This window comes from Canis lupus, chromosome 19 (genome assembly GCF_048164855.1).
Source record: "Canis lupus baileyi chromosome 19, mCanLup2.hap1, whole genome shotgun sequence".
Classification (NCBI taxonomy): Eukaryota; Metazoa; Chordata; class Mammalia; order Carnivora; family Canidae; genus Canis; species Canis lupus.
The window spans coordinates 58,062,233-58,082,353 of record NC_132856.1 but is presented as its reverse complement, the minus strand read 5'-3'; the positions used below and the strand labels follow the sequence as shown (position 1 = coordinate 58,082,353).

At 44.0% G+C, this 20,121-nt stretch overlaps 1 protein-coding gene and 1 long non-coding RNA gene across 3 annotated transcripts; both read left to right on the top strand.

Moving 5' to 3' along the window:
• Positions 1-1,730: 1,730 nt before the first annotated feature.
• Positions 1,731-14,862, top strand: ZNF556 (zinc finger protein 556). Of its 2 annotated transcripts, none has more exons than XM_072787932.1 (4): positions 1,731-1,868; positions 10,638-10,764; positions 11,200-11,383; positions 11,802-14,862. In XM_072787932.1, exons 1-4 carry the CDS (start codon positions 1,866-1,868, stop codon positions 13,006-13,008), a joined length of 1,521 nt encoding a protein of 506 aa, XP_072644033.1. In that variant the 5' UTR covers positions 1,731-1,865; the 3' UTR covers positions 13,009-14,862. The 2 variants fall into 2 exon arrangements, with proteins under 2 accessions (XP_072644033.1, XP_072644032.1); XM_072787931.1 differs by having other exon boundaries at positions 11,799-14,862.
• Positions 14,863-17,327: 2,465 nt separating this feature from the next.
• LOC140611118 (uncharacterized) lies at positions 17,328-19,334 on the top strand. Its single transcript, XR_012012457.1, has 2 exons — positions 17,328-17,551; positions 17,734-19,334. It is a non-coding gene; the product is annotated as an uncharacterized lncRNA (long non-coding RNA).
• The last annotated feature ends 787 nt before the right edge of the window (positions 19,335-20,121 follow it).

Here is a 20,121-nt window from a genome sequence, read left to right as displayed (position 1 = left end):
GAATCGAAGCATATATCTGTATGTAAACCATGTTACCTTTGTATGTCTAAGGGAAGAAAAAAATGTAGTTGAAATGGTTTCTCTTTACATAAACACTGAATATATGTATAAAAACTAATAAAATTGGAATTTGGAAGGAATAAATGAACATGAATGCTAGAGGGTGTGCTAGGAGAGAGAGTTTTAAGGCAGGTTTCTAAATCTCTTTATAAATTGGTATTCATTTAGGGGTACCTTGGTGGCTCAGTCAGTTAAGGGTGGGACTCTCAGTTTGGGCTCAGGTCAAGATCTCAAGGTCTTGAGATTGAGCCCCTCCCCAGACTCCTTGTGGAGTCTACTTGAGGTTCTCTCCCTCTGCCCCTCCCCACTGCACTAGCTCTCTCAAATAAGTAAATCTTAAAAAAAACCCTGGTGTTCATTTATAAACAATAAACAAAAGTATATTAACCATATTTTATTTTTAATACTTTACAAATCAAATGAGCAATCTATTTTTAATGAGAAACCTCTTCATGCTAAGTCTCTGAGCACTGATTTTTATTTTTTTATTTTTTAAGTCATTTTTTAAAAGATTTATTTATTTATGATAGACATAGAGAAAGAGAGGCAGAGACACAGGAGAACGGAGAAGCAGGCCCATGCCGGGAGCCTGACGTGGGACTCGATCCCGGGACTCCAGGATGCGCCCTGGGCCAAAGGCAGATGCTAAACAGCTGAGCCACCCAGGGATCCCCAGCACTGATTTTTATGAAAGTGGACAATACTTCTTAAAAACCATAAAACATTAATTTCTTCTAGTTTGTAAATAAAATAAGCGATAGTTTCCTTCCACTGGCTCTTAAACTGGGAAGTATTTTCTGCAAACAGAAGCATATTAAAGGAACTAGGCATTTTGAGTCAATCTGTTAAGCATATTAAATTTCTGGGTCCATTCCAAATTTAGATAAGCTTTTGGTGTTTTCCATCGACTAAGTGGCCTGAGGGACATCATCACGGCTGTTCACATTTCAAAGTCTCTAGGGATATACTAAAAAAAAAAATGGATCTGCAATTAATTTCCTTTTAGTGTAAAATGTGAATCTGAGAATTTGAATAAACACATCTGGTAACTTGTGGTGGTTCTGAGAGAGCCCCGTGGCCAGGTTCAAGCTGCGGGGTTCAAGCATCCCGGAGCATCCGGCGCGCGTTGGCCTTTCCTGATCCAGAGCCGCGGATGAGTCGGGTGGGGAAGCATAGACGAGGACTCAACCGTGTAAACGGCCAAACAGCAAACCGTATCCAGCCCCTGCACGGCGCGTGGTGAAGTCACGGTGAAAGTCTGTGTTCCACAAGAGCACGGAGCCGGGGTGAGCCTGCCGTCCCCCCACCGGGCCCTCCCGTCCCGTCCCGGCTCGTCCAGGCGCAGCCATCCCGGGCAGCCCCCTCCTCCCGACCAAGACGCGTTGCTCCGTGGGGAGACAGTCTGGAGACGGAGCGAGCCGCGGAGCTGCGGGCAGACGCCGAGGTCCTCCCGGGGAACGAGGGCGAGTCCCGCTTGGACACAGCGTCCCGGGTGTGACCCGCGGGGAGGAGGCAGCCACGTGCGCCCCAGCTGCGCCGAGGGGGCGGGGCGGCCGCCCACCCAGGCAGCGGGGCTGGGCGGGGTTTGCGGCGCTAGCCAATCAGGGCCCGGGGGCTCGGAGCGCCGTCCAATCAGAGGCCGGGGGCGGGGCGCTCCCAGCCCCGGGCCGCGGCTCCCAGCCGGCCGGAGCCCTAGCGTGCACCTGCGGTAGCGGCCCCAGGTGGCTGGAGCCCGCGTCGCCCTCCCCTGGCTGGGCCGCGGAGTCGCGGCGAGGACTCCGGAGAGCCGGGAGTGGGCCTGAGCCATGGTGAGTGCGCGCGGTCAGGGCTGGGCTCGAACAAGCCGGTACCGGCTGGTGGTGGCCGCGGCCCGGGTTCCCCCGCGCGGTCCCCTCACCATCCAAGTGCCGCCCAAGTTACCGCCTTTGGCCCCGGGGTGGAGGGGGCGGTGGCTGGGGTCCCCGCGTCCTGTCCCATCCCCGCGTGGGTCTGGGTTCTCGGGGGTGACCAGATGGGCACAGCTGCTATCCACCGGGGGGTCGGGGAATGTCAGGCCCGGGGCAGCTCCTCCCGGGGGACAGTCTTGCGGGGGGTGGGGAGCATCCTGGGGAGACCTGCTTAGGGCCCTGGGCTCGGAGAGATCCCCTGGCCGGTCCTTGATCTCTAAGTGACCCGACCCCAGCTCTCGTTTCCTGGAGGGACTTTAGTTGTCAGCCGAGCAGATGCTGCTATGGGGGGGGGAGCCTGTTCCTGCCCTCTGGGTTCTCCCTGAAGGAAGCAAAGCCCGAAGGACAGACACCCCCCGCCCCCTCCTCCCCACCCCTCGTGAGCTTGTGCAGCGACCTGCAAAGCAAACCGCACTGGAGACCCACAGCGGGCCGGGGGCCAGCGCCCTTCGCCCTCGGGAGGCTGTTCCGGGAGCGGTTCGGAGAACAGGTGCTGGGGGGTGGATGTGCCACGTGGGCGGGTGGCCGCGCTTGACCCTTGACTCATCTGCGCCTGTGCTCCCGCTCGCCCTGCCCCTCCCCGGCTTTGTCACCTTAGCAAGATTTATTTGGTTATTCGAGTCTCGGATTTTTCAGTAAATGCAAAATACGTTTAATTAGTAGACTTTGAAAGACTAGATAATATCTTTGCAAAGAAACCGGGGAGCAGCCACCTTCAGGGAGATAAAAAGACCTAGTCTTACATTGCATTTGCTGAAAATTCTTTTGTGTCTTTTTTCTCTCCTGGAGCATGTGTGGCTAAGTGTGTCACATCTGTTGTTTTCTTTTTGGTGATGACAACTGGAATCCCAGGGCTTAGCCTAGAGGATGCTACTGGGGAAAAGAATCTAAGAGAAATAGAGAAAGCCTCCCTCTGACTGTGAAATGCAGAAGCATTTCCACACACAAAACCTTTGGCCTATTAACTGGTGGATGACAAGGACTCACCCAGAATGTCAGCTACGGGGAATTTATGACTGTGGATAATTCTATTCTGTTCGGTATTATTGGACTTTGGAGATTCATGCTAAGTCCTGACTACCTGGAGTGGGGGTAGGGGTCGGGCCCAGTGACCCCAAGCTTAGTAAGACCAGCCATGAGACAGCACAGGGAGGACATGAAGTGGTTTCTTTCTGGAGATTCTATCCTGTGCCCGTGTCCTTGCCGGTCCACACCATCTGGAGGAGGAGCGCGTGTGCCTAGAAAAGCTACAGGTCACTACAATGTGTGTGAGGTGGGTGGTGATGCCCTTTCTCAGGTTATGCTGGCCACTGCCTTGAGGCTGTTTCCAAATAATAGGTTTGGGTTGGGCACGCACAGAGGTGGTGCACTCAGGGCGTAGTTTGTGCAAACTGAGAAAGTCTGTCAAGGTCAGACTTAGAGGAGGACTCTTTTGGGGTCTGTCTCCTAGAGAAAGACTTAATGAACATGGGGATTCATTTGGGTTGAACCTTAACTGACTCCAGCCAAGAGCTGCCTGGCTGGTGAGAACTGAAGCCTGAGGAGGGAGAGTTTCCGACCGCAAGTCAGGGAGGGGAGGGCGTGTGTTGCTCCAGGATTCATCCCTGTGTCTGCCTCACTGGGGCCTGACCAGCAGAAGGCTGGCATTTCTGCAGTGAGGCTTTGGACCGCACGCCTGTGAATGTGGGTCACCTTCTGAACGTAGTGGGTTTTCTTTGAAAACAGTGGACAAGGGCAGCCCCGGTGGCGCAGCAGTTTAGCACCGCCTGCAGCCCGGGGTATGATCTGGAGACCCTGGATCAAGTCCCACGTCAGGCTCTCTGCATGGAGCCTGCTTCTCCCTCTGCCTGTGTCTCTGCCTCTCTCTCTCTCTGCATCTCTATGAATAAATAAATAAAATCTTAAAAAAAAGAAAACAGTGGACAAGTGAGTGGCTTTATGTGAGCTGATGGCATCAAATGATTTTCTTCCCTTCTGATTTCTATATCAAATGCTGCTGCTGCATAACTTGTCTCCCTACACATTTGGCCTTTTCAGTTCCCTGTTTGAGTGTGTAGGATTTTTATTTTCTTGGGTGAGTAGAAATGGATTGAGAGATAAAATATCAGAGAAGAGAATTCTGGAAGCATACAACAGTTTTCTTCCTTTCTTTGACAAGAGAACTTCCAGACAGGAGATGGGTGTATTTAAGCTCTCAGGTTAATTTTTCACTTTTCCCATAATTTTTTTTAATATCAATGCTTGTCTCTATGGAGTTATGAAACTTAAAATGTATTATTCCTATAAGATAATTCTTATTTTAACCAATATGAGGAAAATTACCTTTGGATAATGCAAATCTTTGAAAATCATACTGCTTTGAATGGGTTAGGTACACCCCTAACATGTGAAGTATCCTACTCATTTTTGAAAATACTCCCCAGCTTGAGGGGCACCTGGGTGGTGCAGTTGGTTAAGTGTCCGACTCTTCGTTGCAGCTCAGGGCATGATCTCCGGGTTGTAGGATCCAGCCCCGTGTTGGGCTCTGTACTCAGTGTGGAGTCTACTTGAGATTCTCTCTCTCCCTCCGCCCCTCCTCACATGTCTCTCTCTAAAAATATATATACATCTTTTTTTTTATTTATGATAGTCACAGAGAGAGAGAGGCAGAGACACAGGCAGAGGGAGAAGCAGGCTCCATGCACTGGGAGCCCGACGTGGGATTCGATCCCGGGTCTCCAGGATCGCGCCCTGGGCCAAAGGCAGGCGCTAAACCGCTGCGCCCCCCAGGGATCCCATCTTTTTTTTTTTAAAGCAAAATATATACATTTCTCTTTAGGTAAAGTAAATAATGTGTGCAAAGTTTTAAAAACTCTGTGAAACATTGAAAATCTAACATAAGATATCTCCCTGCCAGCATATCCTGGTCCATGCCAGTCCTACCCCAGCCACCCTCAGACAACCAGTTTTAATATAATATTTTCTTGTTCGTTTTTATCAGTGTTTCTTTCTATAAAAAGAAACAAAAGTGCAAAAGCTTTTCTTTTGTTGTGGAAAAGGTAACGTGATGTACACAAGGCAACATGATTTTCTTATTTGTTCTCTTGATAGTCCTGCAGACCTTTTCATATGTCAGAGGGCTTTGATTTTCAAGTTTATGCAACCAGATCTCTCTAATTAGGCACTTAATCTACATCTAATATTTTTTCTACCAAGGTTTGTTCATCAAAACTGACTTTTTCATATTACACAGTAAGCAAACATTCGGAAAGTGTTATTTTCCAATCTTGATTAATGCTTTAACTTTTATGGTGAAATCTATCATGTTTAGAATGTGCATAAAGTTTTATTGGACATTTAAAACTAATCACAGTGTGGGATCCCTGGGTGGCACAGCGGTTTGGCGCCTGCCTTTGGCCCAGGGCGCGATCCTGGAGACCCGGGATCGAATCCCACGTCGGGCTCCCGGTGCATGGAGCCTGCTTCTCCCTCTGCCTATGTCTCTGCCTCTCTCTCTTTCTCTCTCTCTCTCTCTGTGTGACTATCATAAATTTAAAAAAAATTAAAAAAAACTAATCACAGTGTAAACATCCATGGATTCACCACCTAGATTCATAAATGGTATGAATTACAGCCTAAGGTAGCTGTAAGAGTCTCCTGACATGACCCTCCCTGAACTTACCACTGTCTTGTCCATCGATGACCACTGTTGGCTTCTTTGCTTAATCTTCATAAATAAATGAATGAAATCTTTTTTATTTCTTATTTATTTTTTTAAAAAGATTTTATTTATTTATTCATGAGAGACACAGAGAGAGAAGAGGCAGAGACACAGGCAGAGGGAGAAGCAGGCTCCATGCAGGAAGCTCGATGCAGGACTCAATCTCAGGACTTCGCGATCACAACCTGAGCCAAGGGCAGACACTCAACCACTGAGCCAGCCACGTGTCCCAAGTTAACTCTTTTTAAAAAGTCTTGTCTATTTATTTGAGAGAGAGAAAGAGAAAGAGAAAGAGAGAGAGAGAGAGAGAGAGAGAGGAAGTAGGGGCACAGGGAGAGGAATATTGAGAATCTAAAGCAGACTCCCCTGCTGACCACAGAGTCTGACACTGGCTGGATCTCACAACCCTGAGATCATGACCTGTACTGAAATCAAGAGTTGGGCACTTAACCAACTGCATCACCCAGGCACCCCTGTCTTTCACATTTAAATCTAGAATAAAGTGGTTATTGTTCATGGACTAGTTGGGAATACAGTACATTTTTCCCAGTTGGATACCAATTTCTCCCTGCCCCATATATTAAAGCGTGCATCATTTCTGCTCTTGCTCTGCAATGTTTGTTCTGTCATTTATCAAATTTCCATATACATAGAGGTCTCTTCAGGATTATTTTCCTTTCCATGAATCTATATTTTTATCCCTATATTAATAACATTGCCCAGATTACTGTGTTTTCAAATTCCTTGATGTATTTGGAGAGCCCCTACTCTGTTATTAAGAACATTTTGTCTTTTTTTTTTTTACATTTGTCTTTCTATTGGGTTTGGAGAAGTTTTTGTGAAGTCCCAGAAAGATCTGAGAATTTACTAGAATTTTATTAATGCTACAAGTTTCTTTTTTGGGAGCTGACATCTTGGTGACATTGAGTTCTTTCTTCCTTCCTTCCTTCCTTCCTTCCTTCCTTCCTTCCTTCCTTCCTTCCTTCCTTCCTTCCTTTAAAAAAGATTTTATTTATTCATGAGACACACACACACACACAGGCAGAGGGAGAAGCAGGCTCCATGCCGGGAGCCTGACGTGGGACTCGATCCCAGGACTCCAGGATCACGCCCTGGGCCAAAGGCATGTGCTAAACCGCTGGGCCACCCAGGGATCCCCATATTCACAGATATATGTAGCCATCACCAGAGGTTTATGGTTTTAGTTCATTTTCATCACCTCCAAGGAAACCTCATACCCTTTGTCTATCACCCTCCATCCTGCTCCTGGCCATAAATAACTATTGGTGTACTTTTTGCCTCTTGAGAATTTCTTATTCTGGACATTTCATGTGACTGGAGTAACATACTTTGTGGTTCTTTCTCCTACAAGTTCAAATCTATGGCTAAGTCCCTCTAGTGACTTTTTTCAGTTATTGTGCTTTTCAACTCCAGGATTTTCATTTGGTTCATTTAGAATAATCTCTGTCTCTTTATTGACATTATTTGGTGCATCATTGTCATCATATATTCCTCTCCATCTTTAATCATGATTGCCTTTAGTTCTTTGAACATATTTATAATAGTTACTTTGAAGCCTTCTTCTGTTAAATCCAGTATCTGTTTGCTCTCAGTTTCTGTTGCCTGTGTATTTTTTGCTATAAAGATCACAAGGTTTTTTTTTTGGGCACACCTTGTAATTTCTTGTTGGAAACTGGACACTATAGATAATGTATTGTAGTGTCTTTGGGTACTAGCCCCTATCCTCTGGGGCCTGTGACTGTGTTTGCTGGGTGACTGGCTGGATTATTTTAATCAAATCTATTTCACTCCCCTCCCAGCCCCTTCAGTGTTAATTAAGCCTCTGATGTTCCTCCTCAGTCACCTGGGGATGGCAGTAGTGTTGGCAGGATTTTCTTTTCTTCCCACTGTTAAGCTGTTAAGCTCCATTAAATTGTAGGCTGACTGCTTTATTGTTTTGAACATGCCATGGGGCACACGTTGCCCTATGGACTAACCCAGTCAAATTTGGACTCCTTTGAAGGAATAGCTTAACAGATCACTGTTTGTTAATTATTCAGACCCTTGAAAGGCTCCTCCCAGCTTCCTCTTCCCCTGTTTCTCCCTGCAAACAAGGTGGACTACAATTTTTTTTTAATTTTTTTTTATTTATTTATGATAGTCACAGAGAGAGAGAGAGAAGGCAGAGATGTAGGCAGAGGGAGAAGCAGGCTCCATGCACCGGGAGCCCGACGTGGGACTCGATCCCGGGTCTCCAGGATCGCGCCCTGGGCCAAAGGCAGGCGCCAAACCGCTGCGCCACCCAGGGATCCCATGTGGTGGACTACAATTTTACCTGAATCTTGAATCTCTTCCCTGTTGACTTTTCACTACAACTTGCACTGTTTTGGAGAGCACCCTTAGGCTTGGGATTCTCCATCTTCTCCTGTAAATGAAGTGGGTTCTTTGAGAAGAGACTAGGAGCTGCCTGTTTTACAGCCTGCTTTTCTTCCTCGTCAAAATCTCTGGGCCAGGGAACTGCAGTGAGATGGGGACAATGACACACTTATTTCTCAGTGACACTTCACTTTAAGAGCTGAGCAGTAAGTGGAGGAAGGGCAGTTGACTGATGTCTTCTCAGCTTGCCTCTCTTGGGTGTGGAACCTCTGCCCAATGAGGCAGAACAAGAGCAATCAGGTCCCCAGTATTCTCATCAACCCTGTACCCACTGTAGAGCCCACATTCCACAAGTAGGAGCTAGTGGAGCAGAAAGCCTGCACCTGTCAACTGCACTTGCTTGAAGCTTAAACTCAGTAACAGCTAACGGGGGCAGGGTGAGAAATGCTGACATCCTCCTTCCCTGACTAGGGACAGGAGCCTGTGGTTTTGGCCGCAGTCTAAAAAAGGAGTCTAGGGAAAGAGAGTGGTCTTGGTTCACATACCAGACTGTTAACTCTTCTTACTGAATTCTCATAGAACTTCTTGAATACCTGTTTCTTCAGCTGTATGCCCTGGGGACTATTTCTAGAGGCTTGAAATGATGGTTTTAGAAGTAATTTCCTTTAAAGGTCCACAGTGTACCGCATATTGTCATACAGTCGTGTTCTTTCTTTTTCTTTCTTTCTTTCTTTCTTTCTTTCTTTCTTTCTTTCTTTCTTTCTTCTTTCTCTTTCTTTCTTTCTTTCTTTCTTTCTTTCTTTCTTTCTTTCTTTCTTTCTTTCTTTCTTTCTTGTATGTGTGTTCACTTTAAAAAATTTTTCCAACTAGTGTTGTTATTAAATGGAAAGGTAATGGGTTTTATTTTCATCTTGTGTTTTATTCTAGAATCTTGCTAAAAACCTTACTCTTTGGTTCTTTGTGTTCTTTTGGGGCCCAAAAGAACTAACAATGCATATACTTGTTAGTGCTAAGGGTAAGAATGATCTTCCTATTCTTTTGTAATTCTGCATGTTTGTTTATTTTCAGGTGGCACTAGATTGGATCTCTAGTATAATCTTGACTAGGAGTCAGGTAATGGGAACGTAGTTTTGTACTTTTTTTGGTAGAAAACAATGAACTTGGGACACCAGGGTGGCTCAGCAGTTGAACGTCTGCCTTTGGCTCAGGGCGTGATCCCAGGATCCCGGGATCAAGTCCCACATCGGGCTCCCTGCAGGGAACCTGCTTCTCCCTCTGCCTGTGTCTCTGCCTCTCTCTCTGTGTGTCTGTCATGAATAAAAAAATAAAATCTTTTTAAAAAAGAAAACAACTTCACTCCATTTGTACGTTCTCTTTTGAATAATATTTTTTAAATGATGCCCTTTATTGGGCTATGCATCTTACCATCAGTTCCCCCATGGTATGAGATTCTTTATGTTTCTGTTGAGTATTATAAAATTGCTTTCATCTTAAGATTATTTCAGGTAAATTGTATTAATTGATTATAGAGTTTCATCGTAAAGTATAACACATGCCTAAAAGTACATAAGACACATTAGACGGTCCATGGAAATAATAAAAAATAAACACCTGTGAAATAAAATCCAACCCTAGACCTAGAACAGTTCTTAACATCAGACACTTCACTGAGAGTGATTCCCTCCTCTCCAGATGCAATCAATATCTTGAATCATGTAGTAGTAATATCCATGCTTTTATCGCCTGTGTATCCATCATTAAATAAAGATACTCTGGGCAGCCTGGTTCAGTGGTTTAGCACTACCTTTGGCCCAGGGTGTGGTCCTGGAGTCCCAGGATCGAGTCCCGTGTCAGGCTCCCTGCATGGAGCCTGCTTCTCCCTCTGCCTGTGTCTCTGCCTCTCTCTCTCTCTCTCACTGTCTCATGAATGAATAAATAAAATCTTAAAAAATAATAATACACATATAAGTTAAAATTAGCATGCCTCCAGAAAAATGTCTTTATGCGCCCGGTTGGACTTGTGTATTTTGAATGGAGTACATCAAGACAGGGTCAGCTATCCCACATTGCTGGTTGAGTTTCCCCCTTGGGCCTCTCACTGTTGGTGAGGAGAAATGAAGGAAAAACTCCTTCAGTGTGTTTTTATTTATCAGAATCTCATCAATACTTAAGCTTGTGGCTTATGCAGTGCTAAGAGATGTGGTGGGCAATAAGAAAAGAGGTAAAATCATTTTTGTCAAAGAATTGATCATCACAAAATAGTAATATATTTGTTTCATTTGTATAGCACTTCTCTAATTTCTCCAATGTGTTTTGGACTATTCTAGACTTTTCAAAGCCAGGGATCACACAGGAAGGGCCACAGTAAAAATGGAGAGAGAAATAAGTTCAATGTGTTAATGATATGTTAAGACTATGATACAGAGAATGAGTGTGGACATAGATTAGATGTGGGGAGGCTAAAGAATCTTGTTTGAACTTCCTGTGAACTTGAGTCCACTTTCCCTGTGTTGTCAGTGTCATTCATTCTCCTACAATTATGTCATTTGTTTTAGGACTCAGTGGTCTTTGAAGATGTGATTGTGGACTTCACACGAGAGGAGTGGACTCTGCTGAAACCTGCTCAGAGGAAGCTCTACAAAGATGTGATGCTGGAAACCTTCAGGAACCTTGTCTCAATAGGTAAGGAGGCATCAATCCTTCATTTAGTTATATAGAGAATAAGTATTTATTATTCATTAAGCCTATTTCAAGATTTGGAATATAGAAGGAAAACACATTCATAAATAAAACAGGCGAAATCACAGCTGTCATGGATCTAGAGTCTACGTTTCTCTGTGACAGTAAAAATCTATATACTAAACTGTGTTTTTTACTTTATTGTTTAGAATACTTAGGGTCCTTCAGTGTCATTAGTCTGGGTATATATCCATGGGTCACTTTGTGGGCATTGAGAAGTTTGTTGTTTGAAACCTTGTTGTTTTCTGTGCATATTAAATTGCCTTCATTTTGACCTTCTGTGCCTCTAAATAATGAAATTTTGAAACAGCTAAACTAAATGTATTTCTTTGCTCATATGTGCCTTTCTTATAAGATTTATTCACTGTTTTGTTTTAGATGATGAGACTCAACTGAAAATCAATGGGTCTATTTCTCAGCAGGATAGTTTTGGAGAAAAATTATCCAATGATCAGAAAATAGCAAGGTTCATAAAAAATGATTCCTGGACCTCCCTTTTTGGAGAAAATTGGGAAGACCAGTGCATTGAAGATAAGTACAACAATGAGGAGGGACACTTGAAGTAAGTTGCATTTAGGAGAAAATTCAATATCCCAGTAGAGAATCTTACTATTTCATGGAATTAAAAAACAAAAACAAAAAAACTGATAAACCTAGCTCCAGATTTGTTCATTCACAAATTCCTCCCTTTTTTCCTTCATGTGACTCAGACATTGAGCATTTGAAAGATAATTCAGTGGGAAGCAATTATCAGGGGACCCTATATGAGAAATGCTGTTGTAATAATGGGCTGTGCTTAAGTCCATTCCCAAAGCAGCTAGTTTGTTCCACTTTGAAATAATTCTGACGGGACAAAAAACCCCACATTAATACAGAAAATGGTATAAATGTAATCCTAGCAATCATTAACAAATATTAATAAATCATAAATACACAAACTATTAATAATGTGCTCTCCCCACCTTCTTTTTTCAAAGCAGAAGTCATATGGTGGAGCGACTCTGTGAAAGTAGCAAAGGTAATATGTGTGGAGAAGCCATCAGCCATATTCCAAACCTTAAGCTGTACAAGAAAACTCCTAGTGGAGTAAAACTGTATGAATGCAGTCAGTGTGGAAAAGTCTTCAGGCATCGTTCATCTCTTAAGAGGCACAAAAGGAGTCACGCTGGATACAAGCTATATCAGTGTGAGGAATGTGGGAAAGCCTTCAGTTGTTCTTCATACCTAAGGAATCATGTGAAAACTCACAGTGGAGAGAAACCCTATGCATGTAAACTTTGTGGAAAAACATTTATTCGTTCCCATTCCCTCACTGGACATATAAGGAGTCACACTGGAGAGAAACCTTATGAATGTATGCAATGTGGGAAAGCCTTCAGTTGTCCTAAATCCTTTCGAGTACATGTGATGATGCATAATGGTGGGAAACCCTATGAATGTAAGCAGTGTGGAAAAGGCTTTAGCTGTCCCAAGTCTTTTCGAGTACATATGATCATGCACACTGGAGAGAAACCCTATGAATGTAAGCAGTGTGGGAAAGCCTACTGTTGGCTCACATCCTTTCAGAGACATGTGAGAATTCACAATGGAGAGAAACCCTATAAATGTGAAAAATGTGGGAAAGCATTTGGTTGGCCCTCATCCTTACACAAACATGTCAGAATGCACGCTGGAGAAAAACCTATAAATGCAAGCAATGTGGAAAGGCCTTCGGATGGTCCTCATCCTTCCAAAAATGTAAGAATGCAGACTGGAGAGAAACCCTATAAGTGTGATACGTGTGGGAAAGCATTTGGTTGGTCTTCATCCTTACACAAGCATAACAGAATGCACAATGGAGAGAAACCCGTAAATGTAAGCAATGTGGGAAAACTTTCAGGTGGCCCTCATCCTTCCAAAAATGTAAGGATGCAGATTAGAGAAAAGCCCTATAAATGTGAAAAATGTGGGAAAGCATTTGGTTGGTCCTCATCCTTACATAAACATGTCAAGAAACACGGTGGAGAGAACCCTATAATTGTAAGCAGTGCAGGAAGGCCTTCAAATGGCCCTCATCCTTCCAAAACCATAAGGATGCAGACTAGAGAGAAATCTCATAAATGTGAAAAATGTGGGAAAACTTTTAATTGTCCCAAATCCTTTCATAGTCATGTGAGAACTCATAGTCCAAAGAAAACTTATAAGTAATGTGAGAAAACCTGATGCAAATTAATTTGTGTAAAACTGTATGGAAAATCCACACCAAAAGAGAAATCTTATAAAAGTTACAAAGATGGTATCTCATCCTTAATGTGGACTGCTAGCAAGTGAATTTCTGTATCTCTTCAACTAAACATCAAGATGAGAATTCTCAAGTATTCTAAGTATATCTATATATAGTACATGAATTTTGATATATTATGGATTTTTTCATTCATGAATTCAGGTGATATTTCTGTTTCCATTTTGAAATGTGATGCAGCCATGGGTGACTTGATGTGTTTTAAATATGCATTAGGTTTAATTTTATATAGTTTTTAAAATTATTCGGTAAGTATGGGGCCTTTAAGCTACTGTAACATTGGTATTTGTTTGGATTTTCTTATGGGCCCAGTGTGTTCCAAACTGGGTTTCACCTTCCCATTACATATTATTCCATCTTATTATCTTCCTGAGAGAACCTACAACTTTTAAAGTTGGCACTTCTTTGCTTACACAAGGTATGTATTCTCAACACCTTTTTTTTTTTTGGCTAGAGGATCATTATTCCATTTTTCTGGCTTGCAATTTTGTAAATATGTAAGCTGGTAAAAATTTATAGGTATGCAATGGTCTTGAAAGAGTATAGTTTCATTTAAACTATTATTTCCATCTGCTGCTGTATTGTCCTGGCTTCTGGTTAGGAAGTGGACAACACATTTGAATTAAGAAGGGAGACAATGAGGGGCACCTGGGTGGCTCAGTCAGTTAAGCATCTGCCTTGGACTCAGGTCATTATCCCAGGGTCCTGGGACCAAACCTCACGTGGGGCTCCCTACTCAGTGGGGAGCCAGCTTCTCCCTCTCCCTCTTCCCCTCCCCCTTGCTTGTGCTCTCTCTCAAATAAATTTTTTTTTCAAATAAATTTTTTTTAAGGAAGAGAGACAATGAAATCTAGAGGGGAGATGGTTCTGTTAGATAGTGTTCTATCAACACAGATAAGGCTAGGAACTACATTTCCCAGGATGCCTTCTCTATATGGTCCCATGATAGAATTCTGTAAGAGCCTAGCTTGCATGAGATTTGGAAGAAACAATCTTCAGCTTATTGAGCCACCACCATGTGAGGAGATAGACAGATGCATAGGGGCTTTGTGGGCACCATCTCCAGCTTATTTTCCTGATTGCTAGTCTTGCTGATCAAAAGTGTCCTTAAAATGAACAACTGCATGACTCCCATTCTGTCAGAGGGGTAGGCTTTCACATCCACCCTACCAGCTTTCCCATCATGGATGCACCTCCATGGTTAGATGTCTACAGCTTGCATTTTCCTGAAAGCCCTGTACTGTACTGATTAGGACATCATGGCTGTTGCTCTTATCTAATATGTTCTGACCTCTCTTCTCTGGATCGTAAGATATTCATATCACATCTGATTTGTATGGTGAACAGCTCATCCTCTTAATATTTCTCATGCTTCTATGTTTCTGATTCTACTAGAACAGATGCAGTGTTGCATCAATAACAACATATGGGACTGTGTTTCCCTCCAGCATCATTGAGCAGCTACCCCAAACCAGTATTTCTATGAAATAAATAAGCATTACTGACATACTGGGCAGACTATGTGGGTTTCCTGTTACTCCGCACTGACTACCATCCCTCAGGGTGTGTTCAATTATTAAGATTGAGCATGTGTGGTTAGATACAATGTGTTTTTTGGTTGAACAAATGCTGTGTTTCTGAAAAATATTCTATTAATTGTTTTCATATGAGTTATGTACTTTATATGTTTCTGAGAAATCTTATTAACTATATTTTCAAATGTATACTAATAAATGTCAATCTCTTTAATTTACTGAAAATACAGTAAAATATTGCAACTCTGAGCTGTCAAATCAACCTTGTAACTGTGAATTTAAGATTTGTAGAAATTTAGGCAGTTTTCATACTAGTGTATTTTATTTGTATATAGTGTTATAATTGTTTCAGCATAACTTCTTATTCATAATAGTAAAAACTTAAATAATAGTTTTAGCAATTTAATTAGGTAGCAAATAAGTCTAGCAAATGATATAAAATATTCTGATGAGAAAGTATTTTAAACTTTGTTGGAAAATATAAAAGCAGAGTGAAGTAAAATATAAACTATGACAAGGGAGCTAAAAGGGGTGAGGAACAAAGGATAGAGGTCTCAGTGAATGAGAATATCATCGATTCATGTATATTTACACTACCTAATATGCCTTAGATCCTTTCTGGAAGTGTTCAAAAGTGTTAGTAAATAGTGGGTGGTAATACAGGAATAATTCTCCACTCGTTAAGTTATCAGTAATTATTTTCCATAAAAGTGAAGATATAGTTCAGCCACTTTTTTGCAATGGTTAAAAATTTTAAGGCATGTCATGTATGTTTATGAGACTGGACATGGGTATTTGGGATCAGAGAGTTCATATGGATTTGAAGCACAGTGTATGGGTGTTTATATTTAACATCCTCATGAAATAATTTGAAATGGCCTCATATATTTGGTATTCTCATCTTGGGGCTCCATTTTGCTTGTTACAGGTATTCTTTGCACATGCTTAGGCTTCCAATACACATTAAGAAAGAAAAATATAACAGTATTTTGTTTAATTAAAAGGGAGATAAAGTCCAGTCTTCATCTGTTTTTTCACATTAATTGTTGTTTTCACAGCACAGCAGAGATTAATGTAATTTCATAATCCTTATTACCTCATTTGATCACTTCTCCCAACATCCTTCCAATTGTACAAGTGACAGAAGTTGGCATGGAAGCAGGGTCCTGCATAAGCTTATGCACCTGATAATAGTGCATAATTATAATGGAGCCTCTCTATTTTGAAGGCCTAATGTGTGCCACCGCCTGTCCTGGGCACTGTTGGAAATTTGAAAATCTCACAATTCTAGAGGACAAGGATATTTACACAATTTTCTTTTTTTTTAAAGAGCTTTTGGTTTTTTTTTAAGATCTTATTTATTTTTTCATAAGACACACCAGAGAGAGGCAAAGACACAAGCAGAGGGAGAAGCAGGCTCCATGCAGGGAGCCGGATGCAGTAGTCAATCCCAGGACTCCAGGATCACACCCTGAGAAGGCAGATGTTTAACTGCTGAGCTACGCAGGTTGCCTGTAATTACACAATTTTCAAAACGTAATGTTAAATTTTAAACATGTATTCAAAAGACTATATTCTGGAAAGAGTAAAGGTAAAAGGAAGACTAGATCAGAAGGTTAAGAGTGGGGGGACATTTGGGCACTAAGAGGTTGTTTCCTGGGGGGGGGATGGAGTGTTCTGTATTTTTACTATGGTAGTACAAGTATGAATTTATGAAAACCCACAGAACTATACTTACAATGGCCAGTTTTTTAAAATGAATTATTAGAAAACAAGGCAACAAATACATGAACTAAAGGGAAATTTAGACTCACCTACACCTTGATGTTTAGGTGAACAATGACAGTCCTTCCCACCTCCTAAAGACCTGTGACCCATCAGGCCTTTCTTGTAACTCATCTGAAGTTAGAAAACACTCCAGGGTCACACCTGTCCACACCTTAGTCACATTACCTGAAGGAAATGAAAGGGAACCAGCAGAGTGTCTCTAGGCTTACACTGTGTTCCTGGACTCTCGGGAATTCTGTGGCTTACAATGTAAAAGCAATTCCAGAGCATTCTCAAGGAGATCCCCGGGAGTGGGGGGAGGGGGGAGTCGGCTTGGTGGTGGGTACACACATTCGGTCCTGTCTGCGGCCATCTGCAGCTCCACGCGGACCACCTGACCTCTCCGGGTCGGAGCCAACTCTGACCTGCACCGCAGAAAATCTTCGCTGCCCATGGACCCCGGAGGCGCTCCGCTTGTCATTCCTCCGCAGCAGCTCCACGCGGCTGCAATGAGAGTCCGGAGGAGAGTGTGACAGGTGACGCGCATCCTTCCTCCAGGGCGAGGGCGACGGCTCCCGCGGGACCTCAGCAACCTGCCAGCCAGGCAACTTGGACTTCCATCCGCCCCAGCCGTGACCCCTACCACGTGCGCCACGTGCTCAGCAGGACGCGACGCTCACAGCCATGCGCATGCGCACCCCCCCCCCCTGCGCCCTCGCTCCCGTACTGAGCTGGGCGGCGTCGCGCACGCGCAGTCGACCCCCGGGCTTTCTCGCCTCCGAGCTCCCCAACAGCTCCAGGCAGAATCTGCAGAACCCTTCCCGCCGCACGCCGTGCTCACTCCCGACCCTGAGCCCCCGCGGCTCCCACGGTGGAAATGCAGTTTGTGCGGTGTCCAGCGTGCTCCCGGCAGGCAGCGCGGGCGCAGTCACGGCGGAGGCGGGCGTGCGCGGGCCCTCCTCTCTAGGAGCTTCGGGGAGAACGCGCAGTCGCAGTTGTCGTCTGGGTGGGCCCGGGATGCTGAGGAGGCGTCCCGGAAGTCCCGCCCCCGCGCCTATGTACCAGCTTCCGGGTGGCTCCTCGGTCACAGAAGTGGTCGCAGGTAGCCTGGAAACGGGATGTCCTGGCTTTCCTCCCAGGGGATGCGGTGAGTGCGCGGGCCTGCGAGGCCGCAGGGCCGGCGGCGAGAGTCCACCCGGGGATGCGAACACCGAGGGGAGCACCGCGGGGAGCGCCGGGGCGGAGCAGGGGTGCGGGGAGGGGGCGGATCGAAGTAGGACCCCCCCCCCCCATCCAGGTGTCAGGGGCTGAGAACCCGTCTCCCCGCAGAAACCTACAGCACAGCGAGGCCCTGGCGGCTGGCGGCTCTTGGGTACGGGGCGCTGACGACACCGTCGCCCGCCGCCGGTCATGGAGACCGGGGGCTGCGCTGGGCGCAGGGGGGCTTTGTGCACAGTGCGGGTTCTGCGGTGTGATCGCCCATTTTCCAGCAGGTCAGCCGAAGTATCCTTCGAGAATTCACTTGGGAGCCCACGGGACCCCTGTACTGTTTGGCATGGGGAACCTAACCCTTCACTCTGGGCAGACCAGAGGGATGTGAGCCCCTGAATATGTTGGTATAGGTGTGTGTGTCTGTGTGAACCTGGCCTTTCAGTAAGCATTTAGGCTGTGGCCTGGGTGCTGTTGGTTGACCAGTGATCAGGACAGAGGGAGTATCTCTTCCTACCTGCAGCTGAAATTCTTTTTTTTTTTTTTAAAGATTTTATTTATTTATTCAGGATAGACACAGAGAGACAGAGACAGAAGCAGGCTCCATGCCGGGAGCCTGACGCGGACTCGATCCCAGGAATCCAGGATCACGCCCTGGACCAAAGGCAGGTGCTAAACCGCTGAGCCACCCCCTGCAGCTGAAATTCTTAAGGACACCTCATCAAAGTACAAGGTGTATCGGATGGTGATAGGTTCTTTTTTTTTTAAGATTTTATTTATTATTTATTCATGAGAGACACAGAGAGGCAGAGACACAGGCAGAGAGAGAGGGAGAAGCGGGCTCCATGCAGGGAGCCCGACATGGAACTCGAACCTGGGTCTCCGGGATCAGGCCCTGCCGAAAAGAATAGAATCAAATTGAATCGAATTGAATCGAAACGATTTGAATCGAATCGAAACGAAAAGAATCGAATCGAATCAAATCGAAAGGAATCGAATCAAATTGAATCGGAAAGAATCGAAGCGAATCGAATGGAATTGAAAAGAATCAAATCGAAAAGAATCGAATCAAATCGAATTGAAAAGAATCGAATCGAATCGAATCGCGGCCAAAGGCGGTGTTAAACCGCTGAGCCACCCGGGCTGCCCGGTTCTAAAGGGAAAAAGAAAGTGGAAGAAGAGTGCAGAGGGCCTGGGCTTTGTTGGTGTCTCTTGGAGGTCAGTCAGAGTGTGTGAAGCTTTATTCCAGGTTTCAAAGTCTAGGTGATTGTGTCTGTCTGGGGGCCACATGGGACTTGGCTGGCATTGTCCGTGTGGCGGAGTTGTGTTCACACAGGAGTGTCTGTGAGTCTCCTGCATTTACTGTGATGAGAGCAGTTCTTTGTCTCTATGTTTCGCATGCTGTGTGTAATAAGGTAATGTTGGCCATTTCTTCATTGGAAACAGGGTCTGTTCAATTCTTCTCTCTGTTTTTGAATTAGGTTGTTTGTTTTGCTATTGAGTTGTGTGTGGGTTCTTTATCAGATACATGACTTTGCAATTATTTTCTCTCATTCTGTTGGTGGTCTCTTCATTTTTTTGATGGAGAAAAGTTTCAGGTAACTAAAAGTACAACAGTCTCAACCACCTAACACCCATTAGGATGGCTACTTTAAAAAAAAAAAAACAACTCAGAAAATAACAAGTGAAGATGTGGAGAAATGGGAAGTCTTGTGTACTGGGTGTAGGAATGTAATGTGGAATTGCTAATGAAAATAGTATGGCTGAAAAAAAAAGAAAATAGTATGGCTGTCTTAAAAATATTAAAAATTGAATTACTGTGTGATCCAGCAGTTGTACTTCTGAGTATATACCCCCAAAAATTGAAAGCAGGGACTAGATATTAGTACATCCATGCTCGTAGAAGCATTATTCATAATAGCTAAAGGGTAGAAGCAACCCAGATGTCCATCGATGGATGGATGGATAAATGAAATGTGGTGTATATATACAATGGGATATTATTCAGCCTTAAGGAAGGAAATTCTAACACATACTACAAAATGAATAAGCCTTGAAAACATTATGCTAAATGAAATAAGACAGTTACCAAAAGACTGATACATGGTGGTTGCCAGAGGTCAGGTCATGATGAGGGGAATGGGGAGTTCTTGTTAAATAGGTTGAGTCTCAGTTTTGCAACATGAAAACAGTTCTGGATGGTGCTGATAGCTGCACAACAATGTGAATATACTTGGTGACCCTGAACTGCACCCTTTAAAATGGTTAAGATAGTAAACTTTATATTTTGTATTTTACCACAATTAAAAAATATATAAAAGTATCTCAATTTAACAACCAAATTCATGCTTCATACAATAATAGTCTCCTCTGGAATGGAGGAAAGGGCCTGTCTTCTTATGCTAGAGTATTTGTTATCTGCTGCTGCATAGTATCACTTCAAAACCTACAGATTAAAACATTTATTTTGCTAACAAACCTGCCATTTGACCAGGACTGGGTATTGAC